Source organism: Cladophialophora yegresii (assembly GCF_000585515.1).
Source record: "Cladophialophora yegresii CBS 114405 chromosome Unknown aczIN-supercont1.6, whole genome shotgun sequence".
NCBI lineage: Eukaryota > Fungi > Ascomycota > Eurotiomycetes > Chaetothyriales > Herpotrichiellaceae > Cladophialophora > Cladophialophora yegresii.
Window position 1 is genome coordinate 1,567,574 of NW_006913050.1, and position 25,417 is coordinate 1,592,990.

Here is a 25,417-nt window from a genome sequence, read left to right on the forward strand (position 1 = left end):
AGTATATTTTATAGTGTATATTGTACAGACACAGTCACAATAGACCCAACGAAGGCCGATGGAAGCTTTGGGCCTGCTCGCTCTATTGAGATGACAAGATCGAAACGACTTGAATTGACATGGCATGATATATATGATCCTCTCGCGACGCGGCGCCGGCAAGGCAAGACAATGCAAGACTACATTCATTGCATAGCGCCGACGACTGGACTGGCCATGGATATATGCACGGAGCGTGGGAATCTGGAGTACAGAGGCAGAGGCGAGGGCGAAAGCACGAAAACGGCGTCCAGATCTTTCGGCATTCACGCGTACGGCTCTCAGGCCGAAAGGGACTGAACCGGAGGTTCGGGGGGGTTTGTGTGTGAGTAGAGTACATAGTGCTGCAAGATCTTCTACTGTACCTGCAACGCTCTGTGAATGGATGGTAGGTCCTCTCTACTGTAGTGCACTGTACTGTACTGTACTGTACCTACAAACCTACCTAGGTAGGTCGCTTCGCTCCAACCTCGGTACAGTACCAGCATGGCGTTCAAGTAGCTCGACTCGGTACGGGAGGATGGAGGGGTGAGGCAGTACATCTAAGTATACATGTAAGCGGTTGGTACTGTGTATTTTCTTTGGGGATTTCAGTCGTAGATCGATTCGTCTAGCCTACCCTCCCACGCTCCATTCAAGCCGTTTGGGTTGCAGGGTGGATGTACACTACTGCTACGGGCGAGGAGTATGCAATGTCAGGAAGGTCATGGTATGTCATTTATGCTGCACCACATGATATGGATTCAACGTTCAAAGGACGCGAAGCACTCCGACGCAATGCATATCCAATTGCCACACTCCGATGCTATGCTATGCCGATGCTATTCTGCGTTATGCAACGACCTCTCTTTTCTTGTGTGAACGCCAAATGAAACAATCGTCACTATGCCGTGATGCGGGCTGCGTTATCCCGGCGAGTCTAAGAATGGGGTGCGATGCTGATTGAGGGTCCGGACCCGTCAAAGACGACGAACTGAGACTTGAAGAAGACGTCGCCGTAGATGGCAAAGGGGATGCCCTGGTTGGATTGCAGGCCACCGAAGCAGACTAGAGCATGCGTTAGCGGGGATGTCCTGTTCAAAAGATAGAATGGAGAGATACTGAAATGTTTGGGCGCATTGAGAAATTCCCACTGAACCCGGAAGGGCGAGGGGGCTTAAAGAAGGAGAAGGAGTCAAGACTTACACTGCTGTCCCGTCTGAGTGTCCCTGCCGACGTTTGCAAAGTTCATCCCATCGCCGGAAATGGTGGCCATGTAGCTGTCCCCGATGGCAACCTGCAGATCTGGCAACGCAGTGTCGCAGGGGAAGATAACCCCGCCGGCATCCTGGCTCAGCTGCGCCCCGTCGACAGTATTCCAGTATGCCACCAACATCTCGTCAGGCACCAGCATGAGCGAGGTGCCCGTGTCGACGATGGCCTTGCCATTGGCAATTTGGCCTGTCTCCTGGACGCCTTGGACGGCAAAGCTTGCAGAATCGACTTCCCAGAAGCCGCGTGAGGAGTCGACGGGTGTGGTGGTCAGCTGGCCAGTAAATGCTGTTTGATCGATGTTGCCGAATTCGTAGGACCCAACTTCGCCGGACTTGAGTTGCGCCGTGAACACGGGCAAGGTCAGGTCGGGGAGGATATTGTCGAAGAAAGTCTTCTGCTGTTGAGGCTCGATGGTGTTCAGCTGGGAGAATGCGAGACCGACAAGTCCATTCGACGCAGAGTCCGTCACGAAGCTGTCGGCCACGGTGTCTGGGAGACCGATTGCCTGGGCGGCAACGGTGGCGCCACCGATGTCGAGTTCATCAACGCCCACGGGACCGGATGCCGAAGAGCCATCGCCATAGGTGATGTTGAAGGTTGAGCCATCAAGCGCGTTTGAGAAGGTGGTTGATTGGGTGGGGTCGTAAATTGTGTGGCCTTGCTGAGAGGAGGCGGGGAGGTTGGTGTTGAAAACCCAACTGTGTGTCGGTGGCCTGGTTAGTCTCATATAATATGTGATGCGTTTGTGGAACTGCGTGGGGAGGGGTCTGTCATACGTATCCGATGAACCACTGTCAAAGTTCATGATCAGGGTCTGGCCTCCAACATTAACCGGCGACAGAAATTGAGCATCGTTTTGGGTGGGTGAGGCAGTCGTCTCGCCGTCCTCGCCGTCTCCATTGATCTGAGCTTCAGTCGCTGCCGCGATCCGCGTGGCTACCTCCCCATCGGGCAAAAATTGAATGTCGCCAAGTCCAAACTTGACGAGGGCTCTGCGGTAGGCCGCTTTGCCGTTAGGGACGTAATTGTGCTGCTGTATACGAGGGACTTTAAATGAACGCTTTTGTTTTAACCTGACTGGCGAGGCGAAGACTGTTGCGAGAAAAAGAACGACCAGGAAAATGGAATGAATGCTAAGCATGTTATCCGTAAGGGTCGACTGGCGACTCGAGACGAAGGTGAGAACGAGAAGGATGGATGTAGAAGTGAGCAGTCGGCGAGGGCAGTGGCGAAATGTTAGGTGAAGGACCGGCCCTCTGTGAAGTGAAGGTAAATGCGAATACACAAAAAGGAAGGCAACAAGGCTCAATGGCCAACGAGGATAGAGAATGCGGATTGATGGCCAGGAAATAATAGGGTCAGTAGGGAGGCAGTTCTAGTACTCTATACATGCACGTCCTCGTCTCGAACCGTGCAGCAGAGCCGTGGGCCACGCCATCTGCACGTCTCAGGATCTCCGTCTGCATGTCAACGGTGGATGCCGAGAGCTCTCCACCGAGCTTCTGGCGCGGCTGATGGATCTTGGAAAACGGAGAGAGCTTTTGACGAATGTCAGGGCTCTGTGACCGGCCAGATCTGAAGGAGCCAACCATGGCCAAGGACAGGAGGGCATGGCGGTGGGCATGCGACGGCAAGGCTACTGGCTGTGGAGGCAGCTGCCGTTGATCTCGAGGCTGGGAGATCTCAGAGTGGGCAAAGAGCAGGATATCGTCTGGATGAGCAGGCCAGAAACGGCCGGTTTCGTGAGAAAGGGATGAATGTGAAACAGAGGCGCAGAGGTTGCAGTTTCATCTCCCCGCCGTGCTAGCCCGTTTTGGCCGACCAGTGCTTGGCACCGCCTCCGCACGTTTGCGTGAGGATTATTGACCCTACGCCGACCTGTCAATTGTCCGAGCGTGGCCCAGGGACCGCTAACTCGCAACGAATGTTGCTGGCTGCGATCCGTGGAAAATCATGGCAGTCTGCAGAAGCCTTTGGATGAGCATAGGCCATGACACGCGGCATCGATCTACGACACGCCAAGTCGCTCCAGCTTCATCTGCCGCCGGGGTTTCGTGACCGTCACCCAGCTAATAAGCTGTACCGCTGCACCATTTTCGCCATTAGTACGGAGCAACGACGCCTTTCCATGCTGGCGGTCGGTGTGCCGCCCGCATGCCATTTAAGAAACGCCCGAAACCTTGTGCTTCTACTGCCGCGATCCTGCAGGGGGAACGCGCGCAGAAGGTAGTTATATCGGTCCATCCGGAAGAACTTGGTCGGGGTCCTCGCCAATCAATCGGCCGACTGATCTTACAACTTGTCGCAATGCCTTGCAAGCTGGACTGTCTGGGAAACTGTCCATGAAGCTTTCACCAAAATCGCATGCCATCCCTATCCGCGGATCCAACGGTACCGAGCCCAGGAAAGGGATGCCCATATCTGCACAGAGTTTCTGCCCTCCTCCTGTCGTTGCCCGGAATATCTGAGATTCGTGGGTGCATTTGGGACAGACAAAACCAGACATGTTCTCAATCAGCCCGAGCACTCGAATCCCAGCCTTCCGACAGAAGTCGATCTCTTTGCGCACGTCCAGGAGAGATACTTCTTGTGGCGTCGTTACCACTACCGCACCATCCACGCCGGATTCCTTCAGGAAGGAATTTACCGAGAGATGCTCGTCTGATGTGCCTGGAGGGGTATCGACGATTAAATAGTCCAGTTCGCCCCATTCGACGTCTTTTAAAAACTGTTTAATGAGTCCGTTCTTCTTCGGGCCTCTCCATATAACGGCATCGTCCCGGTTGGGCAGCATAAATTGAACACTCATGACCCCTAGATTGTCCGTCACCCATACTGGACTCCATCCGACATTGCTGACGTGTATTGTCTCGGCCTCGACACCCATCATCTTAGGTATCGAAGGACCGCAGATATCCGTATCCATAATTCCAACGGTCGAGTCGGGGTTCGCAGCAAATGCGTGGGCCAGGAGAGTAGAAAAAGTAGATTTTCCGACGCCGCCTTTCCCGGACAGAACAAGGATTTTATGTTTTATACCGGCGAGCCGTTCGGTTATGAGAGGGATGTCCGGGTCTGGACCCTTGGGTGTAGAGGCACATATCGCTTGATTGGGACACCCGTCACAGGCATCACCTTTGCCTGCTTGTTCAGACTCGGGGCCAGGGCAGTGTTCTAATGCATCATGTTAGCAGGACTTCATGAAAGGCGCAATCACATACCAGGTTCTGGGGCGACGAGTTCTGGTTTCTTCTTAAGAGGGTTCTCCAGCACCTCCGCGACGGGTTCTTGCAGTGGTTCCTCGAAGGAAGGTGCCATTTATGATTTCCGACTCTACAGCGGGACTAGGAGAATTGTTAGGGGAAAAGTGTGTTCGCAATCGTCGGTAGTATGGTCATGCGGCGAAAATGCAAGATGCACTGGATTGGTAATACGTCACGGCCATGATTGGCTCCTCTGCAGCCTCGTCTCCCCCCTCAGCCTTGCGGCTACCCCTCCTTGCGGCCCTGTCAATCACAGACAGCATGAGGAGCTCCGTCGAGATTTGCTTTCCCATGTGCTGCTTCTGCTCATACTCTTGCTTCGGCATATCTTCAGGCACTCAGAGTGGGTGAGGCTTCCGTTGCAAGAAACCAATGATAGCGCCCACTTGGAAGTCATGGGCTAACTCTGGCGTCATGCGCTGGGGCGGCGTGGGTAGTAAATAACTGCGAGCCGCTGCCATTGGTCGCGACAATGGCCGAGAGGAACAGCTCACCCGCACTTTGTTTTCATCCACTGCTCCGGTGGTGCCTCCACGCACAGCGAAGTTACTTCACTTCACTGCCCCAACTGCCTTTGTTTCTGCGACTTGGATCTCAAGCTCCTGCGAAAATCCTGCCATGGACTTGGATCGACACTTGAACATCTGCTCTGTCGTGCTCTTTTCTGCTTTACCCCTCATTGATAGAGGGGGATTCCACTTGGCCTCCTCCATTGAAGGCTGTCAACACCTTGCTGGATGAACGAAAATATGGCTAACCCAGCTGCTGCCGATGCCGGTACAGAGAGTCTGCGGAAGAGAAACACACCCATCAGAGTACACAGCAAGGAGGATGCCCGAAGAGCGGTTCTCGAGCTCAACGCGCTCGAGGAGAAGGAAGTCAAAGATGACAAAGACCGCAAGACTTTCGGCCGCACCCCAGATGGTACTGGTAAGTGCAGTATGTGACATTGTTTACGCCTGACGCGACGCTGAAACACCCCAGTCTTCACTGTGCCATACACCCATGACATGGTCTCCCAGCTGCTGTCCCCCACAGAGCCGAAGAACTTGTCAGACATATGTGTGCTCTTGATCCTGTTGCTCCATGTTCTTCTGGCCTGGTTCCTCCCTTCAACCGCGAGGAAACCAGTACTGGCCACCATTTTCTTGTGCTGGAGAGCCGGTTACAACATTGGCATAGGATACCTACTCCATATGCAGTCTCATCACAAGTTGTTGGTGCGTTGGGCTCGAAAGTCGAAGCTGTTTCCCATCGCTTCGAACGGAGAAAACCCTCATCCAAAGCTGCGTGCCTTCCTCAAGAGAGAATTTGAGACCAAGATCCCCAAAGATTACAATTTCGATACTGCTCCGCTTGAGTACAATACGTGGTTACTCTTCCGCCGCCTGGTCGACCTCATTCTGATGTGCGACTTTACGACCTATATGCTCTTCGCCATAGCATGCGCTCATACACCAGCGTCTGAGTCGGTCTTTGTGACCTTGCTTAGATGGTTGGCCGGCATAGCCCTGTTCGCCTTCAACATCTGGGTTAAGCTGGATGCCCATCGCGTCGTCAAGGATTTCGCCTGGTATTGGGGTGACTTTTTCTACCTTATTGACCAAGAGTTGACCTTTGACGGGGTTTTCGAGATGGCCCCTCACCCGATGTACTCCATAGGGTATGCCGGCTATTACGGAGCATCGTTGATGGCGGCCAGTTATAAAGTCCTCTTCATTTCAATCATTGCTCATGCTGCGCAATTTGCATTTCTGGTCATGGTTGAAAGTCCTCATATCGAGCGTACTTACAGCTCTCCGCCTCCCCGCCGAGCGATCAATGAGTTGCCGGCGGTGGCACAAACGGACAAATCGCCGACAGATTACAGCTCCACAGCCGAAATATGGCCACACCCAGCCCATGCGCAACCATCCCAAACGCACAATCTACTAGGCCTGCAGAACTTCGATCTGTATCGGACCACCGACACTGCGGTCTTTTTACTGCAACTCTACTTAATTGCTTTGACCGTGTGCACCCCGAATACGAGACCTTATCAGACACTTCTTGTTGTCAACGCGACCATTTGCCGGATTTGGTACTCCGCGGGTATTGGCTATTTGCTGAACAGACAATCAGAGAAGAAGAAATGGACCCGACATTTCCTCAAGTACGGCGAAAGTACGGGCGAAGCTTGGAGGCAGTGGAAGGGGATCTATCATCTCAGCATGACTCTGTGTTATTCCAGCTTCGTTGCCGCGGCTTGGAAGATGTACCACATCCCTTCGAACTGGGACAACGGGATGGCACTGCCTAAACACGTCATCGGACTAGGCCTGATCGCTCTTCAGATCTGGGTTTCTTTCAGCATCTACGACTCACTCGGTGAGTTTGGTTGGTTTTTCGGCGACTTTTTCTTCGACCACTCTTCGAAGCTGACATACGGTGGTATCTATCGCTTTCTCAATAATCCAGAGAGGGTCCTCGGTACGGCGGGAGTTTGGGGCATTGCTCTCATTACGAGTAGTAAAGCCATGTTTTGCCTAGCCCTCCTAAGCCACACCCTCAGTCTGACCTTTATCCAATTTGTCGAAAGACCCCATATGCAGAAGCTCTACGGCAGGAGTCTTCGTCAGGACGCGGGCCTGGTCAAGAGCCTGCGGAGGTCGCTGCCACCACCGCTACGCGAATGGCAAGATGGCATGGACAAAATGCTTGGAGAAGCATTCGACGTGATCGAGGATATGATCGACGCGGCGAAGCCGAGATTGACCGCGGGTATGACTAGCATCGTTGAGGACACGAGGAGTCTCTTGCCAAAGAGCGCACACCGCCTCAGCTTGACAAGGCATGACTCGGACCTTGCTGGACTGAACCCGAAAGAGTACGAGCTGGAAATCGAAGGCACGCCTGCATCAGCTCTTGCTGAATCACAACGGTCGAGCGATAAGGAGTCCGAGCAAGCCAGGGTCCCCGCGGAGCGGACCAACAACTTCAAGCCCCTACTCTTCGAGTACGGCGCTCCGATCAAAGTCAAATGGACCGCACCTTTGAACCACAGCAAGCGGGACTGGATTGGTCTGTACATGGTTTCGGACAACAACTCGCGCGAAGTGACCAGGCTATCGTCGTCCGGAAGATGGATTGCTACAAATCGTGACGAGTACGAGATCCTCCAATCCGAAGTGGGCATAATATCAGCAGACATCAAGAGCACGAAAACTACAGAGGACGGCAATTTGAAAGATTGCTTGACAGGTGAGATGCTCTTCTCTGGCGACAAGTTATGGTGGACTCAGGGCGTTTTCGAGTTCCGATACCACCACAATGGGAAGCACAATGTCATGGCTATCTCGTTACCGTTTGAAGTGCGCATCCCACGCTTTAGCGAAGATGACCTATCTCTGGAGTCCAACATAACACTTTCCACTCCAGTAGCTCCACACCAGGATGCCTTGGTCCGTCACACTATTGAGAAGATACTGTTGCCCATTGTGCAGAATTGCTTCGACCGCGACCCAGATATCGCACCACGGACTGTCTCTGAAGCATTTGGAAGCCTGGTCGATCGAGACGGGAAATATGCTAAACGTGTGGTATACGTGATCCACCAGATGTTTGGCATTGAGTTTGCGCCCGAGGTGGTCAAGGCAGATGGGAAGGTGGAGAACCTGGCCTGGCGGATATGGGAGGCGAAGAAGGTGTTGGCGCCTTTCAGCATGTCGAAGTCAAGAGGTCCAGGGACACCCATTGAGGGAAGCTCTTGATGATTCATGCGTCAGAGTTTTTATTCTTACCGAAGACTTACAAACGATGCAAGCATGACGGTTCGCTTCGCCCGAACACAACAAAAATCAGAAGTTGAGGGTTCTGTGCGAGATACACGCCAACGGAAGACGAATGTTTAAGGGACTGATATTCCATGGTGCTCGTCAGAATGCACGAAGCAGAACATTGAACACAGACATCACTAGTCGCAAAAGTCCACCCACAATGACATGTCCACCATCAAGTCCACCCGGAGAGTCTAGTAGAATATTGATCTTGTCCGATGATGCGGCAACGACCCGTCCAATTCACCCCTCTTCTCCATTTCTTTACACGTATCGTACAAGAAGAAATCTATCAGCACCGCGTTCACCTTTCCCTTCACCTCGGAGTGCTTCTTCAGGATCTCCCGCTGGACCAATTCCACACACCAAATGCTGCAACCCCTAATTTCGACTTCAAGCTCCTGGCCTGGCTCTAGCAACTCAGCCCGAGAAATCTTCGATTCCAAGCGCGGAGAATACCAGAGGCAGTTCAGACTCTGCAGCATCTGGGGGATACGGTAGTCGGCAAACATCGTCAGCGAGTCGATGTCTGAGAAGGAGCCGTATGAGGTACCCTGAAAGCACGCCCAGATGTCTGCCACGAGGATCTGTGCACGCTTCATAAGGTGGACTCGTCGGCCTTGGAAGTAGGCGACGTCCCGGAAATTTGGGAAATGATCAGCGAGGAGGTTCACCAGTGCCGCTGCCGAACCGTTTGCTTGCTGAATGAGGTTTACCGGTCTGCAGTCGAAGTGATGGTAAAGAATATCGCCCGCCTCGCGGAGGATAGAAATTCGATCACTCAACAGAGGCATCGGCTCATCTGTGGCGGACCGGAACACATGCTCGAGCACACTGTCGGGACATGCGTCGCGATCTTGCCAGAAGTCCGGGCTGGTGATCGCGTGTCCCTCCTCAAGGGCCCTCTGCAACGCCGCAACAAGGGACCAGTATCCCGTCCACCTCCCGCCTCTGAACTCCACAGCGAACCTCTCCGTCTCCGACAGTCCCGACCAAAATGAGAAGTTGAGCAGATTCATCGTGAAGATGAAATTCACAGTTTCCTCCTCGTTGTCTTTGGTGAGCTTTGGATGCAGAGCGTGACTGGACCACGTCCCTGTCGAGTAGGATTTCTGCTGCATGAGTTGGTAGATCTGTTCGGCCGCCTTCTTGGTGTTACTGCTGGAGATGGCGACGTCGATTGCGTTGTTGCAAATCCACTCTGCTGATTCCAAGACGCGTGTATTCGGCGGTGAAGCTTTGCTCCCATTGTTCCCCAACCCCAATGACTGTCGAAGGAGAGCCAGTAGCTCGGGGTCGGCTTCGTCGTCAGACATCTTCCTTCCTCTGGTCAAAGGGCCAGAATGAGGTGGCTTGAAAGGTGCCCAGATGAATAACCCCCGTTCCGCGTTCTGAAAACCGCCTTGTTTTCCTCCCGGCTTGTTCGTCCTGACAAACAACCGGAAAGACGGATAAAGCAGATGTGAAGCCACAGTTTACCGACTAGCGCCACAGAAGAGCAGCTTTCATTGCCGCTCGCCGTTGACACGTATCATTGTTACACGGGAACTCTGGGCTAGAACTGTCCTAGTCACCAAGTACGGACTGACGGCTTTTGAATTCTGTTCCCTTCAATTACCACTATCTACAGTGGATCCAATCTCAAAATTCCTTAGGCTTGAACAAAATGTGTCATTTTCTTACTTGGCCAAATAGAGGCAAACGGGGCCGATCCTGTGCGAGGTTCGATGCAAGGGCAGTCACAATTCACCCATGAGGAGCGGCATCTTCCAGCTGGCATGACGGGATGCTGCAGCGAAGGAGAGCCCCTAAAGGCCGTCAGCTTGCCACTAACGCCTCCACTAAACAGTAGCGAGTGGGCACCAGGCGAGCCCTTAGGGGTGGATGTGATTGGGGACGGTTCCGACGGTGCATGGCCCTGGGCGCAGTGGGCGGGCGATTCTGAACCCTCTCGCTGCAGGGTTCGGCGATCCAGCTCACGATTTCACTGTGCGGCTCGCCAGCCCGAAAGTCAACGCCGCATCTGCACGTCGTACTCCCAGGGCGCGCGGCAGCAACCATCAGCTGGTCCGCCAATTCAATCTCTCTTTGATCAGCAAAATCGTCGCGCCTCCTGGACTTACTGTTTGCTTGGGTGTCCTTCACTCTCAATTCACTTTCCAGCCTCGTGTTCTTTCCCGCGTACCGTTTGCCTCATGCCTGCGCATTTGCTGGAGGGCACTCCCTAAACACCTCATCCCCTCCTTACCCAACACACAGCCTCACCTTGCCCCGAAGTCACAGTAATGGCCCGCGAAACTTATACCCGTCAGTCTCTGGGGGCGACTCAGCGGCTAGTTAAAGAGGTGAGATCTACGGGCCAGCGAGATATGCGGTCGGCAACTGACTTCTCCCCCACTACAGTCCCGGGTTCTTCTTGTCGGCGCAGGTGGCATCGGCTGCGAGCTGCTCAAGAATCTGGTGCTCACGGGCTTTGGCGAAATACACGTCATAGACCTTGACACCATCGACCTGAGCAACCTGAACCGTCAGTTCCTGTTTCGTCACGAACACATCAAGAAGCCGAAGGCGCTCGTCGCAAAGGAAGTAGCCGGCAAATTCAATCCTAATGTCAAACTCGTCGCATACCATGCAAATATCAAAGACAAGCGATTCAACTTGGAATGGTTCTCCGGGTTCAATCTGGTATTTAACGCGCTGGACAATATGGACGCTAGACGGCACGTCAACAAAATGTGCTTGACGGTTGACGTCCCGCTGATTGAGTCTGGCACTACTGGCTTCAAAGGTCAGGTGCAGGTGATCAAGAAAGGCAAGTTCGCTTGCTACGATTGCACGCAGAAACCGACAGCCATCTCATATCCCGTTTGCACGATACGATCTACACCCAGCCAGCCGATCCATTGTATCGTGTGGGCCAAGAGCTATCTCCTGCCCGAATTGTTTGGTGTGAGCGAAGACGACACCCCCGAGATGGACACGTCGGCGGATTCAGATAATGCGGAAGAGATCAAGAAGCTGCAAGAAGAGGCTCAAGCGCTGAAGACGATCCGAGCTTCAATGGGCTCCAACGATTTTGCAAAGCAGGTGTTTGACAAAGTGTTCAAGGAAGATATCGAGCGCCTGAGGAAGATGGAGGATATGTGGAAGGACAAACAACCCCCTGAACCACTGTCTTACGATACACTTGAGCAGGAAGTCGCAAAGGTCGACCTTTTTACAATCACGAACGGGCAGCGCGTCTGGTCTGCTGCGGAGAACTTCGTCGTGCTGAAAGATAGTTTGGACAGATTAGCGTTACGCTTAGCACAAGACCAAGCAGCGGCATCAAAATCGGGTTCACCACAGCCTTCAATCTCCTTCGACAAAGATGACGATGACACGATGGACTTTGTTGCCGCAGCAGGTAACCTCCGAGCAATCATATTCGGCATCGAGCCCAAGTCGAAATTCGACATCAAACAGATGGCAGGCAATATCATTCCTGCAATCGCCACGACGAATGCCATGGTTGGCGGGTTATGCGTGATGGAGGCTTTCAAGGTCTTGAAAGGAGATTTCGCCCGGACGCGTTTCTTGTGGGTATCCAATGGCGCGTTGGCCACGGACAAGCTGGACGAGCCCAACCCCGAATGCCCCGTTTGCAGTGTGGCCATGGTTCGAGCACGCGTCGACTTGGAAAACGCCACGCTAGGAAACCTGGTGCAAAATATTTTACGAACAAGACTGGGCTATGGCGAAGAAATCACCGTCATGAATTCGGCGGGTATCGTCTACGACCCGGACCTCGAGGACAACCTGGAAAAAAAGCTTTGCGAACTAGATATCAGTGAGGGTAGCTTCGTGGTGGTCAAAGATGAAGAGGATGACGATCCCCGAGTCGATCTGCACCTGGCCATCGAAGCGAAGAAACCAGAAGACGGAGAAAGCCCCATCGTATTGGTCGACAAGGAGGGTCAGACGTTCGAGGTACCGAAGAGGCCGAAGAAGAAGTCCGGAGCCGACGGCGAAAAGGCAGACCAAGACGAAGACGAGGATGGTTTGGTCATGATGAACGGCGATGCAAACACAGCACCTGCCACAGGCAAGCGGAAGCGACCGATCGAAGACGGCGCAGAAGACGGCGCCAACCCAGCGAAGAAATTACAAGGTCCAAAGAGTGACCAAGTTGCGCAAAATTCAGCGGCACAAGCTATTGTGATTGACGAGGACAATGGAGCGTTCGTGATTGCGGATGATGATTGAAGTGGTCTTGGTTCGCGCTTGATTCCAGACGAAGCTGGAAAAACACTCCATTGAAACAAAGCAGCGTCGACGGTGTTGGGAAGTGGCTCTTTGCGACTGTTTGCCCATATCAAAAATGACCCCAGGATGACGTGCCCTACAGCCTTCCCACAAACTACCATTCTTGTGCCTCTACCCTTCTCCTGTACTTTATACAGTTGGACATCTGCTTGAGCTCTCCAGGAACTAGGCGATCTCCTCTTGGACATTCTCGATACAACCTTACTGGGGACCGAGCTCCCGGGTTTGGATTGGTGGGCGATTGGCTTGGTAATTGAGGTCTGGGAACGACACACGACGAGATTCTGCAAGAGTTCATTCAAGCGCTGAGTAACTCGACCACAGAAGAAGACATCAAGACAAAGAAACAAACTGTACAGACGAGCGAAAGCGTTCTTCTATCTTGACTTTACTGCTCTTTTGATCCGGTGCCCTGCTGGCTGTATTCCATAACTAGACATACACGGCGCAGGCAGGGCAGCGCGCCAAGTTTCACTCTGTCGTCTTTGTGTCAGGTGACTGAGAGTCAGCCGCATTTCCACCGCCGTGGCGGATCCACGATTCACGGTCAACGTCTTTTTCCGCGTCCTTTATTCTCCATTCCTCATCTGCTCCTCGCAGGCCGCTGAGAACTTTTGCGGTCCCTTCCCCTCTACCAACCCAAGCAAACAGCGCTCAGGACCACACCCAGTTTAGCTCGAAGCATGGCCACGAACGGAACAGTCTCCCCCTTCGTGACGCTCGTCTCGTCCGACGGCTTCGAGTTCCACGTCCGCCGCTCCGCAGCCTGCGTGTCTCCCACCCTCCGCCGCATGCTTGACCCACAAAGTAAGTACGTGGCCCACTGACACGCAAAATGGGCCTCGAGGTTCCCTGCGGTCGTCCGTATTCGTTGTCGGCCAGACAATAATCTGTCCTCTTGCTTTACTTCATGCTCGTTCCTGTTGAGACACTAACCTCTTTGGCCCCAGACAACTTCGCCGAAGCCCAGTCCGGAGTCTGCCACCTCGAGAACATCAGCGGGATCGTGCTCGAGAAGGTGGTCGAGTACTTCTACTATAGCGAGAAATATCGCAACAGCGAGGGCGTGCCGGACATGGATATCCCGTCGGAGTTGTGCCTTGAATTGCTTATGGCGGCGGACTTTTTGTTGTTGACGTGAAGAGCAAGGTCCGAGGGTGCACGGATTGAAGAGCACAGAACACCTGCTTGCGGGTTGACATGATGGATGTCTATCGAAGACTCGAATGAACTGCTGGCACACCAGGGATGTATGGCATGATGGTAACGAGGATATGAATCGAAAGGCATGCGAATATCTTTTGAAGTCTCGAACGCACTGCTGGAATACCAGGAATGAATGCTATGATGGCAACGAGGATATGATATGAAGGGGTTACGTTCGGGTGGAAGCAAGACTGCAGGCCGACCTTGCCATGGCCATACAACCATTTTCCACCCGACAGAGGCAAAGACTCGGAAAGTCGATCGGCACTGCGGGCTGGTTTCCACCACTACCATCATCACCGTCGTCACCAGCGGCCGGCGCGACGACGATCTCATCGATTGACCATGTCCCACGAAAGCCTAGAACCTCAATGGCTCCGTCTGCAGAACGGATGAGAACGGTCGAGACCTCCGCCAACTCTGTTGGCAGCGCGAATGAAGGCAAGCCAGTCAGACAGTAAGCCGGCAGTCAGCAGACCGGTCGTCAATGCGCCAGGGGAGATTTTGAAATCATGCTCAGGCGCAGACGCAAGCTGGGCAAAACTAAACGCAAACGCCTGTTTGACTACCGTACTGTACTCAGCACTCATCAGGCAGGACACACTGACAAGCCGGTCGCACAGCCACTCTTCGCCGGGCGCCGCAACTCGCAATCCAAGAGAGAGCCAGGACTTTCAGATGCTACGCAAGCAACATCATTTTAACAAAGCAACATCATTTTAACAGGGTGAGAGTCGATTTGGGTGGCCAGAAATGAGTCTTGTTGCGTACCATCGAAACCGGAAGACCACAAACACAGTGAGCTGAGCATGCATTCTTCCATCTGACTAACTGATTCCCATGCTACCCACAAATTCTCTACCTTCAATCACCCACACCGCACCGCATCGTATCGCACCATACACACCATGCCTTGCCTTCCCTTTTCTCTCCCTCCCTTTCCCGAAATGCAAATTAAATGCACTACCAAATATCAATATGATATGATATACACAAGCCCCCATTCCCTTTGCCACAGGGACAACCCATCGGCTTCCCTAGGCATAACCCTCCCGTCCCTTCTGCACCCATCTCAAGCATATACGTCGCGACACACCTGCTCTCTCACAGGCCGACGTCTATAGAAGATGGAACATCAGAATCCCTAGATCATCAGGCAGTCCGCCGCACTCGTTCAATGCGCCGAAGCGGACGTTCTCTCAAGGGGAGACATCATCCATACCCCGTGCACCTGTGCGCACTGCCTCTACTCCGGACGTGGTCTGTACTTGTACTTGTCCGTGGAGGGTGGCACACCTACTTATTGCAGTGCAAGTTAGTATACTCCGTTTTATCATGTCTCGTCTCAGGGCCTTGCTATAGATATCGCTTTCAAAACACCCAAAAGGGAGACACATGGTGTGGTGTGGTGTGGTGTGGTGTGGTGTGGTACTTGGATATTGTAGCTCCACATATCCGTACCAGTTATTGCACCTGCGTAAACTCAGAAATCATCATTTCTATAAGCATAGCATAGCATAGCTTGGGTATCACGTCTATCTACTGTAACGTATATTCCGTTGGCCCGTCCCGTGCTGGGCGTTTCGTTCGTTCCAATCCATGCCATCATATCTCGATTCAGGGGTCCACGCAAGACTTCTTCCGACGACGGCGTGCCTAGCTGTGCTCGCCGTGGAGATAAGTAGTGTATTCCACTTCCAAGCCAGGTCCAGGCTCAGTCTTGCTTCACGTCACTGCATCAAACTCTGCCTCGTCTGCCCCGGTCGACGGCCCTGCCCTGTGCCTCGCGGTCGCCTCGCCCCTTTGATTCCCGCCCTGACCTTCTCCTCAAACAACTTCTCGCCTCCAAAGCACGCATCACTCAACCTTAGATAACTCACCACCCCCGTGTCCACGACCGCAAGGAGCACGTTCCGCTTGCCATACTTGACCCGCGTCTCCAACTTGGATGCCTTGTCTCTGCTCAAAAAGTCGTCGGGCTGAGAATCGAGCAGGCGGCCAATCTCCTCAAGACTCGGGATCGCAGAAGTTGTGCGCGCGTCGATCACGCAGATGCGATAGTCCGGTTCCGGGGGCGACGTCTTTTTAAACGTGCCTGAGGCGGCGGGTTTCCAGACGTGGAAGTGGATGCGGTATGGTGGTTGTGGCTGAGGTGGTTGAGGTGGTTGTGATTGTGTTTCATTCGCGGGACCGCCGCGGGTGCTGTGCGAAGACGAAGATGATCCGGATCCGGATCCGTCATGATATGGTATTAGCGCCAGTGCGCGGAAAATGTCGGCGTAGTTCCTGTAGAGGCCCGGCGCGACGAGTGGGCCGAGCGAGGAGCACGATTCACTGCGCTGAGGGGAAGGACGCAAGAGGTACGAGACTAATCGGTGGATGAGGGATGCGATGTTTGCCACTGCCGAGTAAGGTCGAGAAAGGCTAGATTGTGACTGCGATCGCGATGATGTCGTCGATGGTGACGGCGTGTGTAACGAAGATGTCGATTCGTAATTGTGACCATTAGGCTGAGCAGCATCGGCGTCATGCCAAGTTGGCGCTCGATGGACGATATACCCTGCTCTCTTCAGCCCCGCGTAGACTGTATATCGTTCCAGCGTCAACCCGCCCGTGCCGATGAGACTGGCGTACGCGCCTTGGACACTCATAGGCAAGTCGCCTACTTTGGGCCCAGGCTGCTCCCCATCTTGGGGTAGCTGTGGCTCGCGGCCATTGTGAGTGAGATTGACATCCTTCCCATTCTCGTCCTCCCTGCCTTGATCTTCCTCCGGGACGTCTTCTCCCTCAGCGTCCGGCTCCGGCCACCGGATATCAAGATTCCCCCTCTCCAGCAGCCAGAGAGCCTCCTCAGGCAGGAACCAAGTCCAATTATTCCGGTCCCCCACGCCCATGACCTTCGAATGCGTGCTCTTGAACTTTGGCACCACGACGCATCGTCCTTGTCTCGCGCCTGTGCCGGTGGCATCTTCGTCCCACCTCCAGTCCGCCTCGTTGGGCAAATATTGGCCCACGACATGGGGTTTGCCCGCATGTATCCGCACTGAGCTGAGCGCAGTGTGCATGGCCAGGCGGGATGCATCGAGGGCCGAGGACTGCGAGCGCGTCGGGTTCGGTTCAAAGTCCTTGGTGCCGCGTTTGGGGATTGTGGTTTGTCCCGTGCGCGTAACGGCCGTTATTTGGGTGAGGAAGCGGAAATCTTGGGTCTCGTCCTCGAGGTCGTCCGCGTCGGTGGTGGAGGTTCGGGGGATGGCATCCTCGTCGGCGTCGGCCATGTTGTCGTCGTTGAGCGCTTCAGGAAGGAGAAGGGGCTGTCGAATAACCGGCGTGTGGCTACATGTTCGCTCTGGTCACACAGGATGCATGACTCCAGAACTGGAAGGGGAAGGGGTCGGAAATACGCGAGTCAGTTTTCCGGCGCCCGCGAGTCATGCATGTTTTTAGCGGCTGACGCTACACAGTAGTTCTGGAATTAATTCTCCTACATCACGTGCTAGCTGTCTGCATCGTCATGATCTGGGAATTTGGTCTCTGCGAGCCTGATATGAGAACGCGGTCAAGGCGGAGGCAAATCACCATTTCCGTCCTCGGAGATGATCCAAATTGCAAGCCGCGCAGCATCCGTGCGAGGTCTCCCCATGGATTGGTGACTCTTCCTGTGCTGAGAGCTAGCTTGCGGAAGAAAAGACTTGGAGGAGGCTCCTGCTGTAGATGTGAGTATTATTGCCAGCTCTGTATTCAACGGGCGTGTCTTCAAGACGGGAGCACCCTAGTCCGCCAGTGCCAGGTCACCGCTGTGTGAGCTACCAAGGATTGGCCCACCAGTTCTGCAGACGAAGCACCGTCCACTGCATCTCGAGCTCATGCAGTCTTTGCTTCCGACTGTTCAACCTCAACGTGACTGGTCGCTGGCTGCTTTTCCAAGAAAGCACCAGTGTTGGCTTGAACGTCGTGTAGCGCTTTCTCCTGGATCTCTGTGCGATACGTCTTGAACTTGAAGACGCCAACTCGCTTCTCGAACAGCTCGTCAATCTCCTCCAATGATCTCCCTTTCAACTGCTTCTGGTTAGTGAAGTCCATTTTCATCTGGAGTCCTATCCTTACTTCGGGAATGCAAAAGAAGTAGAAGATCGCGCAAGCAATGTTGCTGCCGAACCAGATATATCCGTATTTAGGACCCTGGAACAACGCGTTAGCGGCATTGAAGTCTACTTAGTCTGCATCAAACTCACCCAGTTCAAATCACCAGGGTTGATGAAGTACGGCGTGCAGAAACTGGTCAGCCATGCGAAGACGTACTGGATTGACGTGGCCGATCCGACTGTCCACGCACGGAGGCGGGAGCTGACAAGTTCCGTAGCCACGGGATACGTGGCAGCGCCGACACAGCCTGAAGTTGTGAGCAATAGACCCGAAAGAGACGGGGGGGCACTCATACCATTGTAGAAGAAGCCAAAAATTGTGGTCATTGCCACAGTCACTTTACCGGTGGTAAGGGTACCAGGGGAAGTACTTTGCGCGACCGCCATCCCAAGGAAGCAGAAACTTGTCACGAGTGACCCAAAGATACAGATGAATCTCCTTCCCACCAAATGGCGCATGGCGTACATGCCGCAGTTGACTCCGACGAATCCGATGCAGGTGATCATGATCGAGTACTGGAAGGCCTGTTTGATTCCGGCAATCTGGAAAAAGTATGTCTGATAGGCGATCGGGAACCACGATCCGCTGCCTGCTTGTGTCATGATCGTTCCCCAACACAAAAGCGTCCGTCGCAAGTCGGCACCTCGCACAATATCAGCGGCCGAACTCGTACCAGTATCAGGGTTACCTACCACGAAACATATCCAAGAACCCAACAGACTTCGCAGTCTTCCTTTCTTCCTCGACGCCGCGAACCATTTCGGCCCATTCGAGCTCAAAATATTCCGGAGCCAGCGAATTTGCTCGCAATGTCTCCAAGGATTTTCTGGCCTGACTCTCTTTGTTATGGTGTAGCAACCAACGGGGAGTTTCGGGGACGAAAAACAACCCGATGGCCAGAAGGACCGGCACAATATAGAGACTGCCGATCGGAATTTGATAGGAGCCTTTATCCATACGGTCCTTGGTATAGTTGTCGACGATGGTGCCGATGATAGCACCGATATTGACCCAGTAGGCGAACAGCGCCACCATAACTCCCCTGAGATGAGCTGGAGCGATCTCGGCAGTGTATATGTTCGAGAACGTGACGAGGAAGCCATTCGAGAATCCTAGGACAATGCGACCAAGGTAGACCACTCCTTTGTTGGTGGTACCAATCTGAATGGCCAATCCGACGCAATTCAAGGCACATGCCAACCAGAGAGCTGTCTTGCGACCGTAAAAGGCACCAAAAGTGCCGGCAAGTATGGATGAGAGGAACGCGCCCAGCGTCAAGAGCGAGCCGATGAGTTGTTGGAACGTGCTCTGCCCACGATATCAGCATGATTGGCATTTCCGACGTCAAGGCACTTACGTCGATGCCGTAGCCGAGCGGGCTGCTTGGATCTTCGAAGCCAAATACTTTCAAGAAGCCGGGCATGGCCTGGAGAGCGCCGATGGCTGCACTATCGAAGCCTGATATGGTACAGCGTGAGTACCGCGGGGCTCCCAGGTCACTGATTACATTATCGGCTTACCATATTGGGTATTCGCAGTCGCGACGATGCAGGCAATGATCAGGCATTTGCGATTAGCCCAAAGAGAGGTCACGGGCAGAGTGACTTGGGAAGTGTGCGGAACTTCCGACATCCCGAACAATGCTCGAAGACAGATGAAAAGATCGGTGCCCCATGAACCAGCTCCAGGTCGGGGGAGTTTCAGGGATATATGTCCTTTTGTTCCCTCCGCAATGGTCTGAACAAATCCGGAGGATGCATCCACAACTGCATAGACAAATTCGACTCGCGGCTAGGAAGCGATAAATCTCGGCATGATCCTTCCAAGGTCAAACGTCCACATGTGGAGCTCGACCTAACTCAGTATGTAATTGGGCATCGCGGACGTCGAATGTGGCCTACATCTCACATTGTTGGTGAAAACAGCAATTGGACTGGGTACTCCGTACTTCGTCCTAACGAGGCGTGACAACACCTGCATGTGGAGACGGGTGGCGTTGGACTCGCTTCTCACCCGGCTAGCAGCCATAAGCTGCTTTCAGCACAAGCAAGGTGCCCCAGAATGTGGGTGTGCTTTCTCCGCAAAAACATGCAGCGCTTCGCTAATGAGCTTGCGTCGATACAGTTTCGGGATGGACGACTGTCGTTGAAGCCTAGCATCGGAACAGCCTCGCTGCTTATCCGTGGCAATGCTTGGCTCATCTCGTCCCGATCGAGAACCTAGATCTGACATATCTTTTGCCGTCCCGATACCTTCTCGTTTTCTGATATTCCTAAATCCATATTGGGCCCCGGAAACCAGCTTTCATGTATGCTTATTATGCCCCGCATGCGGAGACATGCAGCAAACATATACACAGTACACAGTAGACAACTGCCGCGTCTCGCTTCACCCCGGGCTAATGTGGCCCGGTGATTCGCCGCTGCAGTAGAGGGTGAAGACCTGATGTCGCCGGTCAAAAACCGCAGAAGGGCGGGCCAATGAGATATGGCCTTAAATGTTCGCGAACGAATTGGATAGCTTGGACATGGGGACGTCTAACTGCTATAGTACCCGTTCAAGCGAATCTGTGACCAGAGGTTAACCACACATAGTGGTATTTGTCGACGACAATCCTCCAAGGAGAGCAAGGCTCCCCCGCAGACTTGCTCTCCGACGGACGAAATGGAGGCCGCGAAGACGATACACGAGAGAGCCGCTCGCCTGTCAGTGAATGCTGGTAAATATCAGGATCCGAAATAGAGCAGCCCATGCGACAATTTGAGCCGAAGTTATGACCGTGAACTTGACGAGCTTGCCTTACCGTCCAACAGGTGAGAAACCACTGATCACATATGTAGGGATCCTCTCCGGCAGTCAGGGGCAACCAACGGTGTGTGAAAAAGATCCTTCGCTTCTTTGAGATTTCCAATGCCTCCGTCCCGAGGGCCTTGACGACGATGCGGTCTGCGTCTTTTGTGAGTGACGTGCGATATGCTTGGACTGCTTCTTCTCTACTCTACACGTGGTCGCGATATCGGGTCGCTTTGCCTGATACCAAGGTATGGCGCTCCATCTATGGATCGCCAGGTACTCGAACTGCTTGACCATGGGATTTGGCCCACTAGAAACGGGGTTCTGATCGTACATTACCTTGGCCCTTCGGGGCTAGAACCCATGCGATGTAGGCAGGGTCGTGGGGACGAAGTGCTGATTTCGTCTCGGCGTAAAGGAAACCGTCACCAACCAGGGCACGAAAAGATATTCATGGCAATGGGTAACCAGGAAGTCGGGGTCCAGCTCGAGGTGAATGCTCCCGCCAGGGTCGTCTCGACGATGGAATCGATTGTCTTCTCCATCCCGCCGTACACCTTTGGGTGTAGACGATTGTGTTGGCCCCGTCCTCGTCCTCGTCCTCGTCCTCGTCCTAGCGCATGTTGCGCAGCATCGCGTCCGTCGCGATTCTAGATTCTCACAGTGCTTCCGCTGGACAGTGTCACACGTCTGCCACGAGGGCTCGAGTCTGGCGCAGTACCTTCTGGCATGTACAGCGGTGAAGGTGTCGGGCTCTGCCTCCACAGCGTCCTGGTAGTGGGAGGGGGAGCGTGGTTTGGATGAAGCGCGGATAGCCTCCGAATGTGCATGCGTCAAGTCCGCCGTGGCCCATGAGTGAGAACCAAAAGCGAGAATGTTATCTGAGACTCGGGCAGTCCATGGTATCAGTCACCTAATCGGTCATTCGGGCAATCATGCAAACAGGCACTTGCTTGATTCAAATTGACATGTCGATCTCGGGTAAACAGGAAATGCTTCTTCCGTATCTGCATGCCGAGCGACGTGCGTACGGTGATGAGAAGCCATGTCCCTGTCCCCGTCTTTATCTTCGGCTGTGACTGGAAGTGTATCATGTTCTCGAGTCGGCTCGTCCGTGCGTCTTCAGGTTAATTCATGGCTGAGGTGCCACAGGAGATGTGGAATGAAGGCGTCGAACGTGTAGAGAAACGGTCAGATAGGGAACTCAAGGATATCTCGGTCTAGAAGAGGTTAATTACGCGATAAGGTAAGGATGGTCCGAACCGAGAGTGCGTTCTCGTCAGTTATAAATGCGAGTCTATTCTACTAAACGCTGCACCTAGGGACTTCGAGGGTCGGGCTAAAGGAAATACTGCTGAATGTAACAGTTAGTATCTTCAGGAGATCGATTTCTTAAGAACTTAATAAAGGAGACTTGAAAAGGATAAAGGTTAAATACGGGCGGCTTTAGATGGATAAGGAGTATTGTACGATAAGTTATAAGGAAGTGGATTAGAGCCGCGCCTTTATTATAGCGCGAGTAAGCCTACGCGCGTACTACAGCATCCCACAAGAATCCGAGTTAGAGTCGCAAAAAGTCGCAAAAAGAAATGAACCTTCTCTCTCACAAGGCTATATCCCGTGGTGGCCAACCCCCGGTCTACTCCCTATTCGTGTTCCTAGAACACCGATTTGACTTGTCAAGTAGGCAAACGATTTCCAATTCCAACTTCCCACTCCCAGATCCCGTGTTCGAGCGAGATTCGGCGGTTTCGGTTCGGTTCGATCATCAGAGTAGAGGCGAGGATTTTGATGCCTTCTAGTCTCGGGGACTAGTCTGTCACATACATTGTGTATGCCCTGATCAAGCCTGAGTCTCAAATCCTGTCGCCCACTGGGGGAGCTGCCAACACTTTGTCGACTTGAGGAAGTGGTCGCTCGGACTCCGCCCAGATGGGGTTCTTGGTGATTGTGAACCAAATCCCGCGTTTTCCTTTATAACCCCTAATTCTTCGGCATACATGTGATGAGTGGGCGTGTTGTAATTTTCTGATTCGTCGAGCAGTCTGGCGCAGACTGGCCTTCAGGACCCTTCACTGCTTCCAATCCTGTCTTGCCTGTGCTCTCCTGTCCGTGCATATGTTGCTTGAGCAGGCTATTGTCTTTTACCGTCAAGTCATGGACTGTTCGCAACTCCCCAAGCTGCGGCATCGAAGACTCGATCTCGGCAACTTTCTGGGCAATGGCATCGTGCACTGAGCATTGAAGCGCCAATTGTCGCTGCAAAAATCCGGGCGCTCGTTCGGCGGTGCCCAACTAGTCTTGTAGCAAGGCAAGACCTTCCCCCGTGCAATGACTGATTCGCGGTCGCGATGGATCACTGTAAGGGCTTGATCCACTTTATCGGGCATCGTCTGATAGCTCGATTGGGCCGGTGTGCTCGGGTTGCTGCTGCCGATTCTGTGATGTCCCAATTTTGGCGTCACGGAGAAGTCGCAACTAGTGGTTGCACGTCGTATGTCCTCACCGTCGCAGCTGCCCACGAATCAAGCGCTCGCGCTTTTGCCGTCAATGATGCGCTTTCCGCTAGCGAGCATGTCGAAGGAGTCGTCAAATCATTAACGCGACGAAAGGGTTTCTGGCTCGTGACCGGCTTGAGACTCTGGCCGACGTCTGTGGGCCCATACAGGCCAGCTCCTGCCGGCTTATCAACCCGGGGCTGACTCCTTTGCGCCGTCTGAGGTCGCGAAGCTGATGCCGCGGCTAGGGAGCTGAACGGCAGCGACACTGGCCTCGCGAGAGTTGCAGGAGTCAGAGGTAAGATATCTGGCGGTAGGTTCAGGTCCCAGCCTCGTTCCATGCAGGCAGGACAATAAAACGGATCTCCTAATGTTATCTCTGCTGGCGAATGTTTGCCCAAATGTGCGGGATGATATGAGCGTTTGCACGTCTGGCATTCCAAATCATCCCCTCCTGCTTGCGTGAACCAAGAAAGGACATACGGGCCGTCAACTGAAAGGTTTCTATCAGCATCGTATCGAGGCCCGCCGAGGCCTGTTAGAGCACCTGCTCCTCCAGTGCCGACAACCGGGACGAACTCAGGTGCCAACTCTCTCTTTCCCTCGGCATCGCGGACGACTCCATTTCTATCGCGCAAGGGTGGAAAGCCGTATCTGGAAGACGGAACGGTTGGTACTAGTTTGCCGGTCGGCGTTGCAGAGGGGCAGAGGTCTCTGTTGTCTAGATGGTTGGTCGGCACTGGCGTTACGGGAAGCTGACTGCTGGTATTAGCACCTGCAGGCACTATATCGCGCGGTGCCTATCCACGTCACTCGGTCCACTTCGACTACAGTTGTCTTGGTCGCATTGTCTTCCTGCGCTTCGAGCCGCGGGCACGTCTGGTGACGCTATCCGGGACCATCGGTGTGAGCATGTGTGCCGATACACGAGTAATGGCAGCTATGGAAGTGCCGCAGCATGGCTCGAGCTGCAGAAGCCGTCTCAGATGCTTCGCGGTCGCCCATTTGGTCTGCTTGTCGAAATAACAGCGTGCCACCTGAGTTACAGCTGAGTTTTGCCTACCCACATATTTGTCAGCTGTTTCACCCTCATCTCACTGCATGTGCCAAGTCGGAAGCCACCGGCAAATGAGCGCCCGTGCCCCTTTACCTGACAGCCTCGCTAGGCTGGCACGTCGGAGGCGCCGGTTGCGGATATCTTTACCATGGATGCGATATTTACACAGTACCATGCATATGGTCCTGGCCCGGGCTTTCTACTGCCGAACTCAGCCCTGGACTTACCCTTCCGACTGCACAGCAGGTTTGAGCATAGGCGGATGACTTTATATGGCTAACGCTGTTTCAGGAGGTCACGACTTCGAAGCAGGGGCGGGGAAGCTTAAGGGAGGAGTCGGCTGCAAAGGATTGAGATTGAAAACGCCAGCAAACATCCCATTATATTACGACGAGGCAGGAGTCAGCAATATGTCACGCATCTCGACCACAAGTCCAACCAAAGCAGCAGCGATTCTTCCCAATACTAGTTCCTGGCCCCTGACTTTATTGATTTTGTACCGCAATCAATCTGGCACAAGTGCGAATGCGTGACCCGGATCCACGTGTGCCAATATGAAGAAATCAAGCATGGGACTGCATAAGTCGTGATGCCTCAGAATTCGTAATCATGCTTTATTATCTCCTGTACTTGTAGAGTCATAATGCCTCAAGACTCCGCAATCATGCTTTAAAAGGTATCTCCTGTAGTTGTATGGCTGAGTGTGGGTAATGTACAGGCAAAACTCCTCGCTCGCTTCGTCAGGACGTGATACTTCATCCAATAAATGCACTCAGTCCTGTGCCTGTGCCTGCCGGAAAACACCCTGCCGCCAAAAATACAAGATACAAGCTCAAGTCGCGTAGCAGTAACATTTTAGGTCGTCAAAGTCATGATGTGCGGAGGATTTTCACCACCGCTTTCCAACAAGTTCAGGTCGGTTGGCCGATGGCTGAAGTGGGGAAGGCATACCTTCCAATTCCACTCATTTCGAGGGAGTGAATTGACGTGCTCCCCTGATTGCTCGAGTATAAGGCGCGTCGTGCGCCGACAGTGGACCAAAAG

General features: G+C 53.4%; 8 protein-coding genes across 8 annotated transcripts; 3 read left to right on the forward strand and 5 right to left on the reverse strand.

Moving 5' to 3' along the window:
- Positions 1-958: 958 nt before the first annotated feature.
- Positions 959-2,434, reverse strand: A1O7_08582 (uncharacterized protein; the record flags this gene model as incomplete). The annotated part of the gene is made up of 2 exons (XM_007762573.1): positions 959-1,086; positions 1,225-2,434. The coding sequence occupies 2 exons, from the start codon at positions 2,432-2,434 to the stop codon at positions 959-961; spliced, it is 1,338 nt and encodes a 445-aa protein (XP_007760763.1).
- A 1,089-nt stretch (positions 2,435-3,523) lies between these two features.
- On the reverse strand, positions 3,524-4,611 carry A1O7_08583 (cytosolic Fe-S cluster assembly factor nbp35; the record flags this gene model as incomplete). Its single annotated transcript, XM_007762574.1, has 2 exons — positions 3,524-4,467; positions 4,515-4,611. The coding sequence occupies 2 exons, from the start codon at positions 4,609-4,611 to the stop codon at positions 3,524-3,526; spliced, it is 1,041 nt and encodes a 346-aa protein (XP_007760764.1).
- Positions 4,612-5,305: 694 nt separating this feature from the next.
- On the forward strand, positions 5,306-8,305 carry A1O7_08584 (phosphatidylethanolamine N-methyltransferase; the record flags this gene model as incomplete). The annotated part of the gene is made up of 2 exons (XM_007762575.1): positions 5,306-5,486; positions 5,541-8,305. 2 exons carry the CDS (start codon positions 5,306-5,308, stop codon positions 8,303-8,305), a joined length of 2,946 nt encoding a protein of 981 aa, XP_007760765.1.
- Positions 8,306-8,565: 260 nt separating this feature from the next.
- Positions 8,566-9,687, reverse strand: A1O7_08585 (uncharacterized protein; the record flags this gene model as incomplete). The annotated part of the gene is made up of 1 exon (XM_007762576.1): positions 8,566-9,687. The coding sequence occupies one exon, from the start codon at positions 9,685-9,687 to the stop codon at positions 8,566-8,568; it is 1,122 nt and encodes a 373-aa protein (XP_007760766.1).
- A 969-nt stretch (positions 9,688-10,656) lies between these two features.
- Positions 10,657-12,616, forward strand: A1O7_08586 (ubiquitin-like 1-activating enzyme E1 B; the record flags this gene model as incomplete). Its single annotated transcript, XM_007762577.1, has 2 exons — positions 10,657-10,716; positions 10,775-12,616. The coding sequence occupies 2 exons, from the start codon at positions 10,657-10,659 to the stop codon at positions 12,614-12,616; spliced, it is 1,902 nt and encodes a 633-aa protein (XP_007760767.1).
- Positions 12,617-13,359: 743 nt separating this feature from the next.
- Positions 13,360-13,817, forward strand: A1O7_08587 (transcription elongation factor B, polypeptide 1; the record flags this gene model as incomplete). Its single annotated transcript, XM_007762578.1, has 2 exons — positions 13,360-13,483; positions 13,627-13,817. The coding sequence occupies 2 exons, from the start codon at positions 13,360-13,362 to the stop codon at positions 13,815-13,817; spliced, it is 315 nt and encodes a 104-aa protein (XP_007760768.1).
- Positions 13,818-15,612: 1,795 nt separating this feature from the next.
- On the reverse strand, positions 15,613-17,157 carry A1O7_08588 (uncharacterized protein; the record flags this gene model as incomplete). Its single annotated transcript, XM_007762579.1, has 1 exon — positions 15,613-17,157. The coding sequence occupies one exon, from the start codon at positions 17,155-17,157 to the stop codon at positions 15,613-15,615; it is 1,545 nt and encodes a 514-aa protein (XP_007760769.1).
- A 586-nt stretch (positions 17,158-17,743) lies between these two features.
- Positions 17,744-19,657, reverse strand: A1O7_08589 (uncharacterized protein; the record flags this gene model as incomplete). Its single annotated transcript, XM_007762580.1, has 7 exons — positions 17,744-17,938; positions 17,987-18,061; positions 18,115-18,272; positions 18,321-18,668; positions 18,718-19,333; positions 19,383-19,483; positions 19,546-19,657. 7 exons carry the CDS (start codon positions 19,655-19,657, stop codon positions 17,744-17,746), a joined length of 1,605 nt encoding a protein of 534 aa, XP_007760770.1.
- Between the last annotated feature and the right edge of the window lie 5,760 nt (positions 19,658-25,417).